At 45.0% G+C, this 23,674-nt stretch overlaps 1 protein-coding gene across 3 annotated transcripts in view; it reads left to right on the top strand.

Moving 5' to 3' along the window:
- Positions 1 to 23,674, top strand: part of IQCK (IQ motif containing K) — a 124,651-nt gene that overhangs the window by 58,753 nt on the left and 42,224 nt on the right. For all 3 annotated transcript variants that reach the window (XM_047780383.1, XM_047780382.1, XM_047780384.1), the window contains exon 7: positions 13,647 to 13,731. In XM_047780383.1, coding sequence (XP_047636339.1) covers positions 13,647 to 13,731 — 85 coding nt within the window. The remainder of the gene's footprint in view (positions 1 to 13,646; positions 13,732 to 23,674) is intronic.

The following is a 23,674-nucleotide window of genomic DNA, read 5'->3' as shown; positions in this document are numbered from 1 at the left end:
CCTCCCACTACTGATACATATACCAACAATGTGTTTCAGCTGTTTAAAGGGAGTTCCTTTTAATTTATTTGTTCATCTATTCAGCTAATATTTATTAAATGCTTAAAAGTGCTCTGAAATCGTGAAACAGACATATTCATAACCTGGCTAGCTACCATTTATCGGATGCCGGCTATATGCCATGGAACCATGACACAGGCAAACGTGGTCCTTGTCTTCATGGACAGATTTTGTATATAGTGGGTTGCAGTGTATATGTATTTATTTATGCTAATTTAATGTGCTCTTGCAGGAAGGAGAGAGAGAGAGAGGAATAAGATTTTTTTTTAAAACGCAGGCAATTCCAGGCCATTGTGAACTGAAGATGAAGCATAAAATAGGAAACACGACTTAGCTCTTTCTGCAATTGTCTTCAGTTTTATGTGACGGTCATAAAATGAACAGCCCATGAGTTCCCGTCGTGGTGCAATGGAAATGAATCCGACTAGGAACCATGTGGTTTCAGGTTTGATCCCTGGCCTCATTCAGTGGGTTAAGGATCCAGCGTTGCTGTGAGCTGTGGTGTAGGTCTCAGACGCAGCTCGGATCTTGCGTTGCTGTGGCTGTGGTGTAGGACGGCAGCTGCAGCTCCAATTCGACCCCTAGCCTGGAAACCTCCATATGCCAAGGGTGTGGCCCTAGAAAAGACAAAAAAAAAAAGAGAGAGAGAGAGGAGAGAGACAGATCAAAAGATGGAAAATTTTAGGTGTGTTGAGAGGAAATTTTAGCTAAAGTGATTTCCATCTTGTGTGCTTATTTTAGAGTCGACTCCTGTGTAAGATGCCACTCCTTTGCGTATTATATGTACTAGCATTTATTACCTTGAATAATCCTATCCACCAGCCCGGAGAGCTATCCAAAATATGAGTTTGGGTCTTATTTTATTTTTTTTATTATTATTATTTTTTTTAGCTATTTCTTGGGCCACTCCCACGGCATATGGAGGTTCCCAGGCTAGGGGTCGAATTGGAGCTGCAGCCACCGGCCTACGCCAGAGCCACAGCAACGCAGGATCCGAGCCGCGTCTGCAACCTACACCACAGCTCACGGCAACGCCGGATCGTTAACCCACTGAGCAAGGGCAGGGACCGAACCCGAAACCTCGTGGTTCCTAGTCGGATTCGTTAACCACTGCGCCACGACGGGAACTCCTGGGTCTTATTTTAATGTTCTCAGTAAGACAAATTCTACCAAGTCCAGCTGTCTTTGATACTTGATGTCATTATATTGTCCGATCACAGCAGGCAGCTTGTGATCATTTGTCACAGGCGGCTGCCAATTGCTTATCACATAAATGATGGGCCCTTTGCCCCCAGGTCCCCATAATTTAACACACGCTTCACTGTGTCCTTCCCTTCTCAGCTGTCCATTTCTTTTCCATGACTCTTTTTTAAAGAGCTGCATTATTATGTAGCTATTTTATATAGATATGGACAACCCTTAAAAAATTCTCTTAGGTTTATATAAATAACTAAGCTTTACCACGTATAAAATACACATATTAGCGGAGTTACCGCTGTGGCACAAGGGGATCAGGAGTGTCTTGGGAGCACTGGGATGCAGGTTTGCTCTCCTGGCCTGGAACAGTGGGTTAAGGATTCAACATTGCCACAGAGGCGTAGGTGGCAACTGCAGCTTGGGTCTGAACCCTAGTTTGGGAACCCCGTGTGCCGTGGTGGAAAAACAAAGAAAAAGGAAAAAAAAACGTATTTGTTAAATAAACTACACAGTTAAAAGGCAACATTTTAAAATTGGGGATCATCATAGAATTAAATAACTCCAGACAAAAGAAGCCTTTCAAAAGTGTATTTCACTCCAAATGGCAGTAACATGGCTCTTATTTTCTTCTCTATATTATTTTGTAGCTTTTATATTTTCTACAGAGTTACTTTATTTATTTATTTGTCTTTCGTCTTTTTTTTTTTTAGGGCCACACCCACGGCACATGGAGGTTCCCAGGCAAGGGGTCCATTCGGAGCTGTAGCCCCTGGCCTACACCCCAGCCACAGCAACGCCAGATCCGAGCTGCACCTGAGGCCTACCCCACAGCTCACAGCAATGCCAGATCCTTCACCCACTGATCGAGGCCAGGGATCGAGAACCCTCACCCTCAGGGTTCCCAGTCGGATTTGTTTCCACTGCGCCATGACAAGAACCCCCAGAGTTAGTTTAAGAATGAAAACCGTTCGAAAATGATAGAGTATTTAGTCTGTTTCTTTTTATTCTGTTTTCTTGCTCTCTGTGGTAGACTTATATGTTTTTTCCAGTCCTGCACTGGTTTTCCCGTTTCAGTTACCGTGCTCTCCATGTTTTTGGAAGGATCACTCCTCTCGCCTTCTCCGTTCCAGCAGAAAGTGAGCTGATTCCACCTCTGGCTCTGAGCTGAGTATGTGACCCAGCCCTGGCCAATCAGAGCAGTGAATGCCCCTGGCCACCGGGGTTGCTCTCACATTGGTTCAGTCAGAGATAACCCCAAGATGTTTCAAGAACCAGGATAAATTTTCTGTCTTTTTCTCTAGACTTAGAGGTTGGAGGGTAAAAGCCTTGAGCTGCTGAGGGCAACCATCTAAAGAGATTGTGCCTGGGATAAAAGCAAAGCTGAGAGGTGGCTGGAGCCTGAGTCCCTGTGGCATCGTTTTCAACCTTTCTATCTGCCCACATTTAAAGCCAACTCCACCCCTATTAGTTAAGTGAACCAATAAGCCCCTTTCTTTTTTCTTTGCTTAAGCCAGTTTAAGTTAGATTTCTTTTATTTTTCCCTTTCCTTTTTTTTTTTTTTTTTTTTGCTTTTTAGGGCTCACTCATGGCATATGGAGGTTCCCAGGCTAGGAGTCGAATCAGAGCTACACCAGCCAGCCTACACTGCGGCCACAGCAACGCAGAATCCGAGCTGCTCAGTGACCGACACCACAGCTTATGGCAATGCCAGATCCTTCACCCACTGAGCAAGACCAGGGATTGAACCCATAACCTCATGGTTCCTAGTTGGATTCGTTTCCACTGCACCACAATGGGAACTCCTTTTTTTTTTTCTCTCTCTTTTTAAGATCTCACATCCGGCATATGGGAGCTCTCAGGCTAGGGGTTAGATCTGAGCTGCAGCTGCCGGCCTCCACCACAGCCACCAAAACTCAAGATCCAAGCCACATCTGTGACCTTCACCATAGCTCATGGCAACACTGGATCCTTAACCCACTGAGCGAAGCCAGGGACTGAAACTGCGTCCTCATGGACGCTAGTCGGGTTCGTTACTGCTGAGACACAATGAGAACTCCAAGTTAGATTTCTGATACTTGCAAATGGGAGTCCGACTACCCTCCAGTATTCCGTATCAGTCAGCTGTCTCTAGGTTTTGCTGCAGTAACAAACAGCTCTTAAATCTCAGTGCCTTGTATCAACAAAGATTTGCTCCCCACCCTGTTTTATGTTGGATGTATGTCACCTTTGGCTCAGCTCCACATCTCTTTTTATTCTGGGGCCCAGGAGGGAGGAGCAGCACCCTCCCTCAGTCTCACAGCAGAAGGAGAAGCGCCAGGGCCCACCCATGCAAGGGCAAACGTTGGTTCTCATGTTTCATTGGTCAGTACAAGTCCATGGCCCAGCTCGATATCAGTGCTATAGGGAAGCGGACACCACCCACAGGGAGAAACCACAAGGCAAATGACAAGAGAACAGGGATGCACAAGGAGCTGAGGGGCGATTGCGACAAACCACACACTTTGTGCATGTTCCCATCAGAGCCTGGGGAGGGGTTTTCTCCCCCCCCCCCCCCCCCACCTTTCAGCAGCAGTGGATTACATCTGTCAACTAGTGGCCTTGCTCCTGTTTATGAATCCAGCACTGGCCTCTTTTTGTTGTCTCTAGTCCTGACTTAACCAGCCAATCAGAAACAGTGAAATTATTTGCTATTATGTGAAGGACAGGAAACAGTCAGCTTTTTATTTTGGCCGAAAAATACTCATCCAGTTCGTCTGCAAATAGAAAGGCACTGAATAAACACAAGGAACCAAAGCACCCGGCTGCCTCTCTGGTCCCGTGTCCCAGGGGAGAAGGCTCCTGAAAGACATCATTAAAGCTGAGACCTTCAATGAAACAGAGATCGTGTTTTAGGAGAGAAAAGAAAAGGTTGCTTTGGGCGAAATGTCTTTTCAGCTAAGTCCTACCCTTTGATAAAAGAAAAGAAAAGAAAAGAAAAATGCACGATAATTACAGGTCGGTGAAAGGTATCTTATGACCCCACACTGAGGTGAATACCCAAGTGTCACTGTGCCGTTTGAGGACAAGCTTCAGACATATGATGATCTGTTTGTGCTGAGCTTAACAGGGGGGCCCCAAACGCTTAGGGAGATGGCACATCTTTTACACTGAAGTTAAATGGTAGCCCAGCAGAAAATGTACTATCCTGCCCTGCTGAAAGGAAAAAAAGTCCTTTTTATTCATTTTGCCTTATACAGGATTTCTGTCTCCGTCATTCCAGAGGCCAGAGCCTCGTGAGGGTAATGCATCATCTTGGCTCCGATGTTAGCTTTCATCTTCAACAGGAAGGAAAGAGAGCTGTTTCCTGAATTCGGGACATGCGGGGATGCCCAAGTCCCCTGAGGCCTGCCTCTCGCTGGAGGCTTGTGGTGCAGGTGGCCCTTTCTCTGGGGCACCCAGTACTGCTTCTCCTCCTTCTTCCTGTTGTTTCTAGGTGGCACTTTGGGAACAAGCTTGGGTGTGTGAGGCAGCACGGCAGACACCTCTGGGTTCCAGTCTGAGCTCTGCTATTTACTAGCGTATTCGTTTTCTATGGCTGCTTAATAAATTACCGCAACCTTGGTGGCTTAAAACAGCACAAGTTTGGAGTTCCCATCATAGCCCAGTGGAAATGAATCTGACTAGCATCCATGAGGACACCGGTTCCATCCCTGGCCTCGCTCAGTGGGTTAAGGATCCGGCATTGCCGTGAGCTGGGGTGTAGGTCTCAGACGTGGCTTAGATCCTGCGTTGCTGTAGCTGTGGTGTAGGCCGGCAGCTCTAGCTCCGATCGGACCCCTAGCCGGGGAACCTCCATATGGTGCAGGTGTGGCCCTAAAAAGCAAATAAATAAATATAAACAAAAATAAAAAGATGAAAAAAAAAACCCCCACACAAGTTTATTCTCTTATAGTTCTGGAGGCTACAAGTCCAAAATCCGTTTCACGGGGCTCAAGTCTGAGTGTTGACAAGACTAGTTCCTCCTGGAGACTCTAGGGGGAAATTTGTTTTCTTGCCTTTTCTAGTATCTGGAGGCCACCTGCATTCTGGAGGGCTCGTGACCTCTTCCTTCTATCACTCTGACCACCTGCTTCTCTTGCCACGTCTCCTGCTTCTGTAGTAGCATCTCCCTCTGCCTCCCTCTCAGACGGACCCTTGCGATTATATCCCTCAGCCCACCTGGATAATCCAGGGTACTCTTAAAACCATTAATTTAATCACACTGACAAAGCCCCTCTCTCTCTCTCTTTTTTTTGGGGGGTTGCTTTTTAGGGCCGCACCTGGGGCACATGGAAGTTCCCAGGCTAGGGGTCAAATCAGAGCTGTAGCTCCCGGCCGACACCACAGCCACAGTGGTGTGGGATCCGAGCCATGTCTGCGACCTACATCACAACCCACAGCAACACTGGATCCTTAACCCACTGATCGAGGCCAGGGACCAAACCCTCATACTAGATACTAGTTGGTTTCGTTATCTCTCAGCCATAGTGGGAACTCCCCTGACAAAGCCTATTTTGCCACATAAGGGAACATGAGTCTGGGAATTGAAAGTGGACATCTTGGGGCCATTATACAGCCAACATCTAATGCTGGATAACCTGGAACTAATCCCCTCACATCTCTGATACTCGTTCCTCTCTTCTGTACCACAGGGATGGTAATAAAACCTAAATGCAGGACTGTTTGACATTAGAGATGGTATCAGCGTTGTTTGTTGCAAGGAACAGAAATTTAAAGGCTGCTTAAGGAAAAGGGTATATATTGGAGATAAAAAAATAACTCATAGACAGAAAGGAAAAGGTAAGGGAGGAGATCCCGTTGTGGTTTAGTGAAAACAAACCCGACTACGATCCATGAGGATGCAGGTTTGATCCCTGGCCTTGCTCAGTGGGTTAAGGATCCAGCGCTGCTGCGAACCGTGGTGTAGGTCACGGACATGGCTTGGATCTGGTGTGGCTGAGGTGTAGGCTGGCAGCTGTAACGCTGATTTGACCCCTGGCCTGGGAACTTCCAAATGCCACAGGTGTGGCCCTGCAAAAAGTAAGAAAAAAAGAAAATAAAAGAAATAGGTGAGGGAGTTCCCGCTGTGGTGAATGGGATCAGTGGTGTCTTTGCAGCACCAGGACACAGGTTTGATCCTTCGCCCAGCACAGTGGGTTAAGGACATAGCATTGCCGCAGCAGTGGTGTAGGTTGAAACTGTGGCTTGGATCTGACCCCTGGTAGGGAAACTCCATATGCTGCAGAGCAGCCAAAAAAAGAGGGGGAAAAAAAAAAAAAGGTAAGGATCTGTCCTTAGAAGCAGGTCCAAGGACCCAGGGAGACCAGATCCCTCAGTCTTTGCCAGTCCACGCAAGAGTCCCTTTCTAGGAAAAGAGCATCTGTGTGCCTAAGCTTGGGTTTCCCATGCACACCTCAGCCCGGGGAGGGCAGGGCACTGGGACCGCATCCCCCCGACACAGGGAGGGGGCTGTCAGAGCAAAATCTGGCCAATACCATGAAAAGGGGGGTTGGGGTATGACAGATAAAAATTAAAGGTATTCACTGCAGAGGGTTCAAAGTACATATACAAAGAATGATCACTTTTCTCCTTAATCCTAAGAGAATAGGAGTCGTTGCTTTCCCAAGATAAAATATGGGTGGGACAATGACCAAGCAAGAGAAAGAGCATCTGCATTCAACTTCAGCTCTGCCACTGGTAAGATCTTTAAGGAAAGATCTCTGTTTCCTGTATATAATATTTGTTTATTCAAAAATATTTATTGAGGAGTTCCCACTGTGGCTCAGTATGTTGAGAACCCAACTTAGTCTCCGTGAGGCTAGGGGTTCCATCCCTGGCCTTGCTCAGTGGGTTAAGAATCCAGGGTTGCCATGACCTGTGGTGTAGGTCGCAGATGCAGCTGGGTTCCCGTGTTGCTGTGGCTGTGGCTGTGGTATAGGCTGGCAGCTGCAGCTCCGATTCGACCTCTAGCCTGGGAACCTCCATATGTGGCTCTAAAAAGACAAAAGACAAAAAAAAAAAAAAGCATGACTTGGAGATTGCAGGCCTGAGCAAGAGGCTAAATGGGAAGCCATTGACTGAAACAGAGTATGGAAAAATTAGAGTTGGATTTTAAAATTGAATGGGTTGACTGAAGAATCCCAGTTTGTCGGGAATAAAAATATGAAACTTCCCCCCCTCTTTTCTCTGGTAACTGCATGACTGTATTACCTTGAATCCCTCTTCCATCTAGGAAGCAGTCTTTAGTAACTTTTTTGGGCAGCTTCCATAACTTCCTGGTCACTCTGTTTTTAGATAGTCTCCTTTCACTGTTTGGATTCATCTTGTTTATTTTTAAATCCTTGGTCTCATTCCGGATGCAGAACTCCTTTCCCCGCTTTCCCCAGCTCCAGCCCCAACTGTCTATGATTCAGGGCTCCCTGAACTTGGGAGGTGGGGAGATGACTTTTTTACTTTCACTAACTGAAATTGAGCCTCTCTTTTAATTAGAAATGTGGGAAACAAACCTCAGTAGTCTCCACAGTCACTGTGACTTTGTCGCTAAGAGCAGTCAGATGTTTTCACATCCCATTGCGGTTGTTGCAGTGATCTTGAAATATCATTTACACTTGTCACTTCTTTCAAATTATAGTAGTTAATTGAACTGCCATTAGCTCTTCCTATTGACTGTATTATTTAGAAACCCATATATCCCCACATCACCAAGTGGTTCTTAAAACATTTCGATAACCGTATTTCAGTATAATTGGTTTGCTTTGAAATCTTAGGTATTTACTGTTTTTTTCCTTCTTTCCTTTCTTCCTTCCTTCCTTCCTTCCTGCCAGCCAAGGTTTATGGAGTTCGCGGGCCAGGGATCAGATCCAAGCCTTGGTTTTGACCTAAGCCAAAGCTGTGGCAACACGGGATCCTTAACCCACCATGTGGGGATGGGGATCGGACTTGTGTCCCCATGCTCTCAAGATGCCACCAATCCCACTGCGACACAGTGGAAACTCTTAGGTATTTATTTTTATATTTAAAATAAAATGGAGTTCCCATTGTGGCTCAGCAGATTAAGAACCCAACATAGTGTCTCTGAGGATGGGGGTTCGATCCCTGGCCTCGCTCCGTGGGTTAAGGATCCCACAGCATTGCCATGAACTGTGGTGTTAGGTCACAGACACGGCTCAGTTCTGGTGTCCCTGTGGCTGTGGTGTAGGCTGGCGGCTACAGTTCCGATTCGACCCCTAGCCTGGGAACCTCCATAAGTCACAGGTGCGGCTGTAAAAAGAAACAAAAAATATTCAGAGAAAGAATCCAAACAGCCCAAGTGAAAGCAATTATGGCACAAAACAAATGCCCTGAGAGAGGTTTGGGAGGGGCGAGGCGGGAGGGGGTCTTCTCTTCCTCCACCCCTGGAGCGGGAGGAAGGACCCTGGGGAGGATAGCCGTCTCCTTAAGGTTTTCCTTGAGCCACATTAGCGAAAACATGTAATCAGTTTCAAAGAGAATAATAACACAGCCATCTGGGCACATTTATCAAGCAGCATCAAGTACCACAGCCCCGGTTCCTAAGATGTTTATACCTGCAGCCCCAGGGTGAGCACGAGGTCTTGCAGCGTGTTGTTCAGGGCCTGCTGTTTAACTGCATCCAGAGGCGGCTTCTGATGATGGGGTTGGTGAAGAGGGGCTTAACTATATGTTTATCTGGGAGGCTCATTCACCCTGGGATGCAGGGGTAATGACTGCCTGTTGGTCTCCCAAGGTGGAGGAGTGGGCGAGGGGGTGATGTACGGTCCCCGCCCCAGTAACCATGGTTTCTAAAAGTGCTTTACGCTGTTCAAGATGAATGCAGCCCTTCCCTTCTGGTTTTCAGAGCTATCGCTCACATCACTGCAGGCTGGAATTTCTGTTCCCATGCCGAATCTGCAAGTCCCCTTCCAGATAACTGCTATTGTACTTCTTCCGAATATTTGAAGTTCATTACTCAGCACTGCGATGCCTCCAACACAGAGTGTTTAGGAAACCAGGAGAGGCTGAGGGCAGAGATGGGGTAATTTTTCACTGAATATGGTAGGCAGACATTATCAAATCCTAGTCTTATGAATTGGTGAAAGGCTTCACGAATGGCAGTTGATTTAGGTCTGGTGTCATTTTGTAAATAGCTTTGCATCTGAGTTGTGCTTTTGTCTTAGAACTGGATGCAGAAAATAATAGACTCACTTCAGCGTTCCCGTTGTGGCGCAGTGGAAACAAATCCGACTAGGAACCATGAGGTTGCGGGTTCGATCCCTGGCCTTGCTCAGTGGGTTAAGGATCCAGCATTGCCGTGAGCTGTGGTGTAGGTCACAGATGTGGCTTGGATCCTTCTTGGCTGTGGCTGTGGCGTAGGCTGGCAGCTGTAGCTCCGATTAGACCCCTAGCCTGGGAGTTTCCATGTGCCGTGGGTGCAGCCCTAAAGAGCAAAACTACCTAAATAAATAATCAAGACTCACTTCTCAGATTCTCTTACGTATTTTCTAAGCATGGTATAGCTTCTTTAGATCCTGATCTTTTGCTAAGCATCCAAAAATGGGAAAGGAATTTCGTATGTGTGTATGTGTGCACGCACGCATGTATAAATGCACATGTACACAATCAGAAGAATAAATTCTTGTCCTTTTCCGAATCAATTGCTGCGATTCAAATGTATTTACTTCATATTAGAGAAAAAGGAGGGCATGACAGATGTGTCCTCCCCATCAGACAGTTCTTGGAAATGCTCAGCAGTGCTGTTTTGCCCTTTGGAACACACAGACCTGTTCGTTTTAGGGACGTCCTGTTTCTGGTGATGGATGCTTTCATTTTCCTTCCCCCACCCAGTTCCGAAGATGAGCAGTCATGTCTCCTCCATCTCAATTTTTATTTGACCTGAAGCCAGTTGCACAGATTGCAAAAGAGAGGAAAGGGCCTGGCCTGGCTTCTGTCCCTTGGAGCTGGTCTGCTGAAAGGATGGCTCATTCCTAGGGCCCTGATTGACACTGGCTTTCTCATCCTTACTCTTGGTTGGGGAACTGGACAGCACCCCGTTACTAAGCCATGACAGCAGGGATGTCACGAGAGGTGGCCTCATATCACTGCTTCCAGGCCTATGAGAAATTTCCTTTTGAGTTTTGGAGATGCCACTGTGATGCAAAGCGCTTTGGGGTTTCATTACGGCTGGAGGCCCTTTGTTGGGCTGGCCTGGCCTATTGTGTCCCCAGATTTGCCATTCTCCTTTCCTACTGCTATTCCAAAACAGAAATACCGATCCTTTGAGGATTCATGACCTCAGTATAGAAAAACATACTTCCAACCGAAAAATTGTAGCTGACCAGAAAGGCGCCATCCAATCTCCCCTCAGGTTCAAGTGACACAGTCCACTTTGTTCTGCTGTCCTGACATCAGATTTCCCTGTGGAGCTTCAGGCAAATGAATACCCGCCAAGTTATTACTGTAAGAATGAATCCAGACGGCATTTTCTATGAAGCATTTTCTATGATTGTGGCTTCCCCCGGCTCTTTTTTTTCCTTCTAGGCAAAGGGCCGTGTTTTCCTCTTTGTAACACTCGAAGCTGCTAGATCCTAAAAAAATTCCACATGCCTGCCCTCCTCGTTTCCATGGGCCATTCCCCGTGTCTCCTGGGCAGTTTGCATCCTCAGCAGGAAAGGGTCAGTGACCTTGACCAAGTCGCTTTACCCCTCTCTGCCTGAGTTTCTCTGCTCCAAAGAAGGACGGCAACAGCTCACTATTATGTTGTGAGGATTTGATGAAATAATGCTTGGAAAGTACTTAGCACACTGTGCCAGGCAGAGGCTCACCCCACAAAGATTTATTGAGGGTCTGCTATGTGCCAGATGTTGTCCCAAGTGCTGGAAATACCAAGAGGAGCAAATCACAGGCCCGGTTTCTCCCCCGCGGAGCTTTGGATGTTAATTAGATAATCACACAGATTTATATCTCCAAATTGGGCCAAGGACTCACAGGGGAAATTACACAGGGCTCTAGTGGGCCCCAATCTAATCAAAGGACGCCGTTCCATGACATTTGAGTGGAGATGAGAAGAAAGAAGAGAGAGGAGTTCCTGTTCTGGCTCAGAAGGTTAAGAACTCAAAACAGTGTCTGTGAGGATGCAGGTTCAATCGCTGGCCTCACTCAGTGCCACAAGCTGTGGCGTCGGCCAGCAGCTGTAGCTCCAATGCACCCCTAGCCTGGGAACTTCCATATGCTGCAGGTAGGGCTGTAAAAAGAAGAAGAAAAAAAAATGATTGAACTGGGAGAAAGAGGTGTCAACCCCAAGGTGCCCATGAGCAAGTTAGGAAAAGGCACCCTTACCCCTGGGCAGATGTTCCAGAACTGGTGCTGGGCCCTCTGGCCCATCTGCTGGGAGCCCTTGGGCAGAGAACAACGTGCACAACTCCGCAGTGCCCTGGCCGGGAGTAAGAGGGTATCGGAGGCAGAGGAAAGTCCCTCTGCAAAGGCCCTGGGGTAGGAGGGTGCTTTGGAGGAGATGGGAGGGGAGTCTAGGGAGTCTTGATCCATATCAGCTGCTATTAATGCACAATAGCATTAGTCTCATAAATTCTCTGCCTGCTCACCAAGGCGTCCTTAGAAATCCTGAGGTCTCTCTAGAAACATTGATTTTTTTTTTCTTTTCTTTTAGGACCACACCCATGGTATATGGAGGTTCCAGGCTAGGGGTCCAATTGGAGCTGTAGCCACTGGCCTACACCACAGCCACAGTATGCCAGATCTGAGAGCCGTGTCTGCGACCTACACCACAGCTCACGGCAATGCCGGATCCTTAACCCTCTGAGCAAGGCCAGGGATCGAACCTGCAACCTCATGGATGCAGGTTGTGTTTTTAACCCACTGAGCCACAGTGGGAACTCCAAAGCTATTGATTTTCATCTAGTGAAGGAGAATTACTTCAGGGCTGTGATCTGCTGGTGTCACACAACTGGGATTTACAAAATAAGGACAATTTAATGTGGAAAGTGGGGAACCAGGATGCCTCCAGAAAAATACAAATGCTCTACTACTGCCCAGAAAATTGAGTATCAGGCAAAAAGGAGTGAAAACAAAAACAGGACAAACAGGAGTTCCCATTGTGGCGCAGCAGAAATAAACCCGACTAGTAGTCATGAGGTTGCCAGTTTGATCCCTGGCTTCACTCAGTGGGTTAAGGATCCAGCGCTGCTGGGAGCTGTGGCATAGGTCGCAGACGCGGCTCAGATCCCACATTGCTGTGGCTGTGGTGTAGGCTGGCAGCTGCAGCTCAAGTTGACCCCTAGCCTGGGAACCTCCATATGCCATGGGTGTGGCCCTAAAAGAAAAAAAAAAAAAAAAAGAAGAAGAAGAACAAACAAACAAAACACAAATAAAAATAAAAGCAGAACCCTAGGGTTAGTTTACTAACAATGTGGTCAGTTGGAGGGTGTAGTTGTCTCTTCCAAGATGTAGATCTCCTTTTCTTGGTCTCTTAGAAAGGACCTGCCCGGCCGGAGACCCGGAAGCTAGCCACACTTGCTTGCTAGAAATTGTCTTGGTAATCCCCTGGTTCTTCCTGGCTTTGATTTCTTTGATTCTGGAATAATCCAAAAGAGCATTCATTCATTCACACAAATATACTATATCAAGGCTGGGGTATTTTGTCATTGTTCTTATTGCACCTTTAGAGCTAGAAAACATGCAGCTTTCCAACCTAAGCCCTTTCAAAGCAGGGCAGGCTAATAGTAACTTAAGGTTTCACTGTTTAGGAGTTCCCTGGTGACTCAATGGGTTAAGGATCAGGCATTATTATTGCTGTGACTCTAGTTACTGCTGTGGTTTGGGTTTGATCCCTGCCTGGGAAGTTCTGCATGCTGCAAGTGCAGCCAAAAAAAAAAAAAAGTTATGCTGTTTAAAACCAGAAAATCCACCCTAGATTTTTTTTTTTTTTTTTTGGTCTTTTAGGGCAACACCTGTGACATATGGTCGTTCCCAGGCTAGGGGTTGAATTGGAGCTGTAGCGATCGGTCACAGCCACAGCCACAGCCACGCTGGCTCCAAGCTGCATCTGCAACCTACACCACAGCTCACAGCAATGCTGGATCCAGAACCCACTGAGCAGGGCCAGGGATTGAACCCGCATCCTCATGGATACTAGTCGGGTTCATTTCCACTGAGCCATGGGAACTCCTATCCATCTTTGATTTTTAAAGTAAAGGAATGCTAACTCAAGCCTAAACTTTTCTATGAAAAATGACATCGTTGCTTTCTAAGAATGGGAGTAGAGGAGGCACTTAATCAGAGAGGCCATTATGTTGTCAAAGGCTTTGCTGAGGCTGAAGGACGGATTCTCACGGGCATCTGACCCTTTTATTGCTTTTCAGCCCCCGGTCGGCAATCCCACTCTCCCTCCTGCTGACAGAAGCAGCAGCAGCACTCATCATTCAGTCCTTCTGGAGAGCCTATCTGGTAAGTCACATGCGATGATGGCATTTGGTCTGATGGGGAATTTTTGTGTGCAGAGGACCCAGGGGACAACCTTTAGATGAATTTGAAACATAGGATGGTAGAGCTAACACCAGACCTCGGCCATAGGAGGCTCTGTGAAACAGGTCTTAAAGAAGAGGGATTTAGAATTTCTACCAACATTCATTTTGCAGTTGTCATTAAAAGTACCCTCTAACCTTTATGAAAATTTACTTTTTATGGAAGTAACATTAGTTTATAACATTTTAAAGATTTCGCGTGTACAACATCATGTATTTCTGCCTCTATATAGGCTACAGTGTGCTCACCAACAGAAACTGAGTTTCCATCCATCCCCCATTTGATGGGTTGATTCCCTTCACCCACTTCATGACACCCCCCCGCCCCCGCGTGCGCCCTTTCCCCGCTGTTCTCTGTATCTACATGTTTATTTTTGTTTGGATTCTTTTGTTCATCTATTTTTTTAATACTCCACATATAAGTGAAATCATTCAGTATTTGTCTTTCTCCATCTGACTTACTTGATGTGGCATTATACTCTCAAGGTCCCACCATATTGTTGCAAATGGCAAGGTTTCTTTTTTGTGGCTGAGTAATAGTCCATTGTGTGTTTGTATGTGGTAATATTCCATTTTGTGTGTGTGTGTGTGTGTGTGTGTGTGTGTGTGTGTGTGTGTTTGTCTTTCTCCATTCATTCATTGATGGGTACTTGTGTTGCTTTCCTATCTTGGCTATCGTGAGTAATGCTACCGTGAACCTAGGGGTATATATATCTTTTCAAATTAGTGTTTTGAATAGTCTTTTTTTTTTTCCTTCACTATTTAGGGCCGCATCAGCGGCATGTGGAGGTTCCCAGGCTAGGGGTCGAATCAGAGCTGCAGCTGTAGGCCTACACCACAGCCACAGCAACAAGGGATCCTCAACCCACTGATCAAGGCGAAGGATGGAACCCACATCCTCATGGGTACTAGTAGGGTTCGTTACCACTGAGCCATGATGGGAACTCTGTCCTGAATATTCTTTGGATAAATACCCAGAAGTGAAATAGCTGGATCATACGTAGTTCTACTCTTTTTATTTTTTTGTTGAGGAATCTCCATGCTGTTTTCTATAGTAACTGCACCAGTTTACATTCCCACCAACAATGCGCAAGTGTTCCTTTTTATCCACATCCTCACCAATGCTCATTATTTCTTGACTTTTTGTCAATAGCCATTACAACGAGTGTGAGGTGATATCTCACTATAGTTTTTTGTTTGCTCGCTTGCTTTTAAGGTGAGCCCTTTGTGACAAATCACAGAATTTCTTTCATTAGCTCTGTCTTACTGAATATATTTTTTAATTAATGTAGTTGATTTATAAGTCGTGCCAATTTCTGCTGAACATCATAGTGACCTAGCCATACATGTATATACATTTCCTTTCTTATATTATCTTCCTTCGTGACTTATCCCAAGAGACTGGATGTAGTCCCCTGTGCTGTACCGTAGGACCTCACTGCTTATCCATTTTAAATGTAATAGTTTGCATCTACTAACCCAAAACTTCCAGTCCATCCCTCTCCCTCCTCCTTGGAACCACAAGTCTGTTCTCTATGTCTGTGAGTATGGTTATGTTCTATAGATAAGTTTATTTGTGCCGTATTTTAGATTCCACATATAAGTTAAATCATATGGTATTTGTCTTTCTCTTTCTGACTTATTTCACTTAGTATGAAAATCTCTAGTTGCATCCCTGTTGCTACAGATGGCATTATTTTGTTCTTTTTTATGCCTGAGTAGTATTTCATTGTATATATACACCGCATCTTCTTAATCCTTTCGTCTGTTGATGGACATTTCGTTTGATTCCATGTCTTCATTGTTGTGACTCACTGTGGTTTTTTTTTGCATTTCTCTAATAATGAGTGTTGTTAAACATCTTTTCATGTGCTTGTCAGCTGTCTGTCTCCTTTGGAAAAATGTCTGTTTCATTCCTCTGCCCATTTTTTAATAGAGTCGTTTGTTTTCTTGTTGGTGAGTTGTGTAAGTTTTTTCTATATTTTGGATGTTAACCCCTTATCAGATATATGATTTACAAATACCATCTCTCATTCAGTAGGTTGTCTTTTTGTTTTGCTGATGGTTTCCTTTGCTGTGCAGAAGCTTTTTAGTTTGATGTCATCCAATTTGTGTGTTCTTTCTCTTGTCTTCCTTGCCTGAAGAGACACATCCAGAAATATATTGCTAAAACCAAAGTCAAAGAGCACATTGCCTATGTTCTTTCCTAGGAGTCTTGTGGTTTCAGGTCTTCAAGTCTTTAGTCCATTTTGAGTTGATTTTTGCATATGGTGGACACCAGACTACTTCCATTTTTTTTGCATATGGCTGCCCAGTTTTCTCAACAGCATTTATTTATGAGACTATCCTCTCTCCATTGTATGTTTTTTGCACCTTGTTGTAAATTAATTGTCTATATATGTGTGGTTCTATTTCTGGGCTCTCAATTTCATTTCATTGATCTGTGTATCTATTTTTCTGCCAACACTATGTTGTTTTGATTACTGCAGCTTTGTAATATAGCTTGAAATCAAGAAGGGTGATATTTTCAGCTTTGTCCTTTTTTTTTTTCTTTTTTTGAATTTTAGGGCTACACGCTCAGCATATGAACTTCCCAGGCTAGGGGTTGAATCAGAGCTGCAGCTGCTGGCCTATGCCACAGCCACAGCAACTCAAGGCAATGTCAGCTCCCTGACCCACTGAGCAAGGCCAGGGATTGAACCCTCATCCTCATGGATACTAGTTGGATTCGTTTCCACTGAGCCACAACAGAAACTAGCTGTCCTTTTTTTCTCTCAGGATTGCTTTGGCTATTTGGGGTCTTTTGTGAGTCCATACAAATTTTATAATTTTTAATTCTATTTCTGTGAAAAATGTCCTTGGGATTTTGGTAGGGGTCTCATTGAATCTGTAGGCTAATTTAGGTGATATGGACATTTTAACAATGTTCATGCTTACAATTCATGAGTATGAAATATTTGTTCACTTTTTATATATTTTTCAATTTCTTTCAACAGTATCTTATAGTTTTTAGTGTATAAGTCTTTCACCTCCTTGGTTAAATTTATTCCTGGGCATTTTATACTTTTTGTTGCGATTATAAATGGGGTTGTTTTCTTAATTTCTCTTTCCCCTAGCTCATTGTTAGCATATTGAAATGAGGATTTTTGTATGTTGATTTTGTAACCTGTAACTTTACTATATTCATTTATTATTTTTAATGGTTTTTTGGTGGGGTTTTAAGGGTTGTCTATATATAAAATCATGTTACCCACATATAATGACAGTTTTACTTCTTGCTTTCCAATTTGGATGTCTTTTATTTCTTTTTCTTGCCTAGTTGCTCTGGCTAGGACTTCCAATACAGTTAAATGAAAGTGGTGAAGTGGGCATCCTTGTCTTATTCCTGACTTTAGAGGGATAGTATTACTGAGCCAAACTCAGGTCTGCTCACCAGATGCACAGCAAAGCCAACCTACTGACACTGGGTTGTGATGAAGGACAGTACAGTGATTATTGCAGAACACCAAGCAAGGAGAATGGGCAGCTAAGGCTCAAAAGACCCAAACTCCTCCATGGCTTTCAGGAAAAGGTTTTTAAAGACAGTGTTGGGGTGAGAGTTGTGGATAATTTTATGATTGAAAGACAGTGAGGTGATAAGGTGGTATTTCAGGAATCCCGATCATCAATTTTCCAGCTCTGACCAGTCCAGCATCTATGGGTGTAGGGTCAGCAGTTTCTACCTGTTGGGGGTCTGGTTTCTCCAAGAAAAGTCTTAAGAATGTGCATCCGACTTGGTTATCTGTTTTTCTCAAGAACAACTAAGGCCTTATGACCCCATCCTTCAGTTTTACTTACTGCTTAAGTTGTTATCGCCCTTCTTGTCTGACTACCTTTTCTTAGTTCCCGCTTTTGTGCCATCTTAAATGATTAACTGCTTAAGTCTGTTTTCTGAACCTCGGGAGGCCAGGGAAACTAAAACTGATTTTTTTTTTTTTCTGAAAGCAGGAGGCAGGGGAACACAGGGGAGGCCCTGCAGGGCTCTGCTTAGTTTCGTTAGCTTTCAGTTTTTCACTATTGATTATAATGTTACCTGCGGGTTGTAATACAGGACCTTTATTATGTTGAGATATGTTCCTTCCATATAAATTTAATTGAGATTTTTATCATAAGTGGCCATTGAATCTTGACAAATGTTTTTTTTGGCACCTTTTGAGAAATTCCAACCTTTTGAAGTTGGATTGCCTAGCCTATATTACCTAAGAAAAAGGTTATATATATATAATATAATATATATACACATTATATCATATATTATATATTATACACCTTGTAATATATATTATATATATACGTTATAATATATATTATATATAATAATATATATGTGAAGTAATACATATTCACTTTAGAAAAAATGAGATAATTCAGATAAAGCAAATAAAATTTTTTTTTTTTTTGGCTTTTTGCTATTTCTTTGGGCCGCTCTCGCGGCATATGGAGGTTCCCAGGCTAGGGGTCTAATCGGAGCTGTAGCCACCGGCCTACGCCAGAGCTACAGCAACGCGGGATCCGAGCCGCGTCTGCAACCTACACCACAGCTCACGGCAACGCTGGATCGTTAACCCACTGAGCAAGGGCAGGGACTGAACCCGCAACCTCATGGTTCCTAGTCGGATTCGTTAACCACTGCGCCACGACGGGAACTCCCAAATAAAAATTTTTGAGTCGCTGATAAGTCTGTCACTTGGTATAGAAATTTCCAAACCTTAAAAACTTTAATACATAGAATAACATATAAATACCTAACATGTAGAAAAGAACCTTTGCTTTTAAAACATATCTTTTCTAACCATTCTCCTATTGGTTATTTCCAGTTTATCGTTATTGTAATACATGCTACAAAACACATCTTTGCGCATTTACCTGGTTGTTTATGTAAGAGGAGCTCTAGAGTGGAATTTCTAGGTCAAAAGATGAGTTCCTCTCTAAAGCTCATGATCCATATTGTCATGTAGCCCTTCAGGAAGGATGTACTTTACACAAAATTCCTCCCTTGGAGTTCCCGTCATGGCTTGAGCAGTTAACAAAGCCAACTAGGATCCATGAGGATGCAGGTTCAATCCCTGGCCTCACTCAGTGGATTAAGGATCTGGCATTGTCATGACCTGTGGTGTAGGTTGCAGATGAGTTGCTGTGGCTGTGGTGTAGGCCAACAGCTGTAGCTCTGATTCAACCCCTGGCCTGGGAACCTACATATGCGGCAGGTGCAGCCCTAAAAAGCAAAAATAAATACCAAAAAAAAATTCTTCCCCAGTACATATGAGAGTGGCATGTGTGTCTCTTGCTAAAAAGCATACTGTCTCTCCAGTTATTTGGCAATGAGTATCAACATTAAGAAGCTCCCAGGTAAACGCAAAGCTCCTTTTCTAGGTAGGAGCAGGGCTCCACCCAAGTCTGAGTGTCAGACAGCAGTGAAACAAGTTTATTTTAAAATTTTTATTATGTATTTATTTTTTGGCCACATCCACAGCATACGAAAGTTCCTGGGCCAGGGGTCAAATCCGAGCCACAGCCTTGGCAGCAGCAGATCCTTAATCCATTGCACCACCGTGGGAACTCCACACATTTAGATGTGATATCAGTGGTGGCAAACATTGCCACAGGACAGTGTCCTAATGGATTTTATATGGAAGCCAAAGAGCTCCAAATCTATGTACTCCTCAAAGCTGGTGTAGGAGAAATAGGCGGAGGTGAACACACCAGCCAACAGTTGCACATCAAGGGGTTAGATTAATTCTAATGAGCTACAATCCATCAATCAAAATATTTGTTACATTACAATTACATAGGACTGTCCTTGATTACAAGGAGTTCACTCTCGGAGTTCCCGTCGTGGCTCAGTGGTTAACGAATCTGACTAGGAACCATGAGGGTGCAGGTTCGAGCCCTGGCCTTGTTCAGTGGGTTAAGGATCTGATGTTGCCATGAGCTGTGGTGTAGGTCGCAGACAAGGCTCGGATCCCTCATTGCTGTGCCTCTGGCATAGGCCGGCGGCTACAGCTCCGATTGGACCCCTAGCCTGAGAACCTCCATATGCCACAGGTTCGACCCCAGAAATGGCAAAAAGACAAAACAAACAAACAAACAAAAACCAAAGTGAGCTCTAAGGCCGGAAGACTGAAGCCCTCTTTAGGATTAGGGTCAGGGTTTTATTTCCTCAGCAAGTCCTGGCAATTAGTGATCTACGGAGCAGCCTCTTTTTTCCTTCTGTTTTCTTGTGCATGTTGGCTTCTCCAGGCTGTGGGTCAGCTTTGCAGCTTTGCCGACTTCCTCTTCCTCTTCTCCAGAAGCGGCGTCTCCTGGTGCAGCTGTTCCAGGCAGTGTGGGGAGTGGGGTGGGAGGAGGTACACTTCCTCCCTTTGTGTGTGTCCTTGTTGGCCATCTCTCTGGCTTCCCTCTGGGGACAGCCGCCCCATCAGGTGAGCCAGCATCATTGAAAGCTGCAATTCTGGGGCATTCCCATTGTGGCGCAGCGGTCACAAACTTGTCTTGTATCCGTGAGAATGCGGTTCAATCCCTGGCCTCGCTCAGTGGGTTTAAGATGGCATTGCCGTGAGCTGTGGTATAGGTCGAAGACAGGTCAGATCCTATGTTGCTGTGGCTGTGGTGTAGACCTGCAGCTGTAGCTCCAATTTGACCCCTAGCCTGGGAACTTCCATGTGCCACACATGCGGCCCTAAAAAATATAAAAATAAAAAATAAAGCTGCACTTCTGTTCTCAGGCAGGGGCTGGTTGTCATTTCTGGGTGGCTTTGGATATGTATGGCCCAGGTGAAGAGGGGTGGCATCTGGCAAAGAGACAAGGCAGACACCTCAGGTTGAGTCACATTCTCCTCGAGAGGGTGTACTGCCTGCAACCCCTTTTCGAGACAATTTTAAAAACATGCTTTGCAAGCTCAGCATCACTAATTATTAGAGAAGTACAAATCAAAACTACCAGTCAGATGGGCCATCATCAAAAAGGCTGCAAACAATAAATGCTGGAGAGGGTGTGGAGAAAAGGGAACCCTCCTACACTGTTACTGGGACTGCAAATTGGTGCAACCACTATGGAGAACAGTATGGAGATTCCTTAAAAAACTAAATATAGAACTACCATGTGATCCATCAATCCCAATCCAGGGCATCTGTCCAGATGAAGTTACAATTCAAAAATATACATGCACCCCAATGTTCATTGCAGCACTATTTATAATATCCAAGACATGGAAACAACCTAAATGTCCATCAACAGAGGAGTGGATAAAGAAGATGTGGTACATATATTCAGTGGAATATTACTCAGATATAAAAAAGAGTGAAACAATGCCATTTGCAGCAACATGAATGAACCTAGAAATTATCATACTAAGTGAAGTAAGTCAGTATCATATGAGATCCCTAATATGTGGAATATAACCAAAAAGATACAAAATAACTTACAAAGCAGAAACAGACTCAAAGATTTTGAAACCAAATTCATGGCTACCAAAGGGGAAATGTGGGGCAGCAGGGATAAATTAGGGGCTTGGGACTGGCATACAGAGACTATTATATATAAAATACATCAGTAATAAGGACCTACCATATAGCAGAGGATAATCTATTCAATACCATGTAATAACCTATATGGGAAAAGAATCTCAAAAAGAACTGATATATGTATATGTATAACTGATTTACTTTACACCTGCAACTAACAATTTTCTAAGTCAACTGTACTCCAATAAAATTTATATTAAAAAAAGAATTTCCAGAAGTTCCCTTCGTGGGTGGCTCAGTGGTTAACGAGCCCAACTAGGATCCATGAGGATGTGGGTTTGATCCCTGGCCTCACTTGGTGGGTTAAGGATCTGGCGTTGCTGTGAGCCGTGGTTTAGGTTGCAGACAAGGCTCAGACCCTGCATTGCTGCGGCTGTGGTGTAGGCTGGCAGCTGCAGCTCCGATTCCACCCCTGGCCTGAGAACTTCCATATGCAGAAGGTGCGGTCCTGAAAAGCAAAAAAAAACTAAAAAACACTTTGCAAATTTGGGACTAATTTGAAAGCAGTCTAGCGTAAAGGGTAAGCAAGCGGGCTCTACACTTAGATGAATTCACTCAGATATTCACTCACTAGTATTTATCGAGTTCCTACTATGGGGCAGATGGACGTCAGGTCTAGATGCTGGCTATACTGCAGGGAATAAGACCAAGTCCCTGCCCTCATGGAGGTTGCATTCTTCCCATGGACTGTAAACAGACCTACATAAATATGTAATATAATGTTAAGAAGTGTATCAGCTAGCTATTGTCACAATAATGCTGCTTAACAAACTGCTCCCAAATTTCAGTGGCTTACAACTTACATGTGCGTATTACTCCCATGTCTGCAGACCAGTCAGGTTTCAGCAGCTGGAGGCTGGGTTTGGCTACTCTTGGCTCCAGGCTTTGGGGTTCTATTTAGTTTTTCTCTAGGGTCAGTCATTCTTCTGAGATCAGTAGGCTACCAGGGGCGTGTTCTTTTTTACACCACAGCCCGGGCAGATGGAATATTTCAAGGTGTATTTGAATCCTGACTTCCGACTAGGAACCATGAGGGTGCGGGTTTGATCCCTGGCCTGGCTCAGTGGGTTAAGGATCTGGCGTTGCTGTGAGTTGTGGTGTAGGTCACAGATGCCACTTAGACCCCACCTTGCTGTGCCTGTGGTGTGGGCCAGCGACTACAGCTCTGATTTGACCCCCAGCCTGGGAATTTCCATATGCTGTGGGTGCGGCCCTAGAAAGACAAAAGGGGAGGGGGGCACAACGAGCGCTCAGCACAGTGTCTGAGTCACTGTTAGCTTTTTTTTTTTTTAGTCTTTTTGCCTTTTCTAGGGCCGCTTCCTGTGGCATATGGAGGTTCCCAGGCTAGGGGTCGAATTGGAGGTGTAGCTGCTGGCCACAGCCACAGCCACAGCAACGCAGGATCTGAGCTGCATCTGTGACCTATACCACAGCTCACGGCAATGCCGGATCCTTAACCCACTGAGTGAAGCCAGGGATGGAACCCGCAACCTCATGGTTCCTAGTCGGATTCATTAACCACTGCACCACGACAGGAACGCCCCACTGTTGGCTTTTTATTGACTTGATCTGATCCATGCACTTTCTTCCCTAAGACTATATTCCTGATGCATCCTGATGGTTTTCCTTAATTTTTAAAAAATGCCCTGTCAAAATCCTATCAAGGAAAATCCTGTTTTTCACAATGTCCTTGAGCTCATCAGAAGGACCTTTTGTCTGTGTCCAGCATGAGTCCAGCCACATCCCAGAATGAAGGCGCCTGGTTTCCATCATCAGGTCTGGGCCCAGTTCTCAGGGCAATTTTCAGGGCCACCCGGTTGGCCAGACTAGGCCACAGCATTATAAATGGTGAGTGTGGGCTGCTCCAGGGCCCATTGTCCCAGGCCAGGCCCTTCTCTTCCCCCTTGCCTGGTCCTGGACTTGTTTAAATATACTGGGTTTTATCAGCAAGGGGATTTTTCCTTAATATGGCCCCCACCACCACCCCATGCTTGGCCAACTTACCAGCCTGTCTGCAAAGCCCCCCCCCTTTTAATTTGTTCACAGCATATCCCGAATATGTGGTGAAAAGCTGATAAACCCAGTTCCTAGGATTGTTCCAAGGAATAAGTGAAAAGGCTGCTGTTAGCAGGACTGGCTCCATACTCGGCAGGGCCCCTTATTCAGAGCTGTTAAGAATTTCCAGATGGCCACAGACAGCAGATCATTAGAACAAGTGTGAAGCCCTCCGATCACCGGCCTGTGTGACTTTGCACAGGCAGCGCCACCAATGCCAGTCCTGCAAACGAGGCACCTAGCACCCT

This window comes from Phacochoerus africanus, chromosome 5 (genome assembly GCF_016906955.1).
Source record: "Phacochoerus africanus isolate WHEZ1 chromosome 5, ROS_Pafr_v1, whole genome shotgun sequence".
In the NCBI taxonomy this organism is placed as follows: Eukaryota; Metazoa; Chordata; class Mammalia; order Artiodactyla; family Suidae; genus Phacochoerus; species Phacochoerus africanus.
This window is presented reverse-complemented; position numbering and strand designations above follow the sequence as displayed.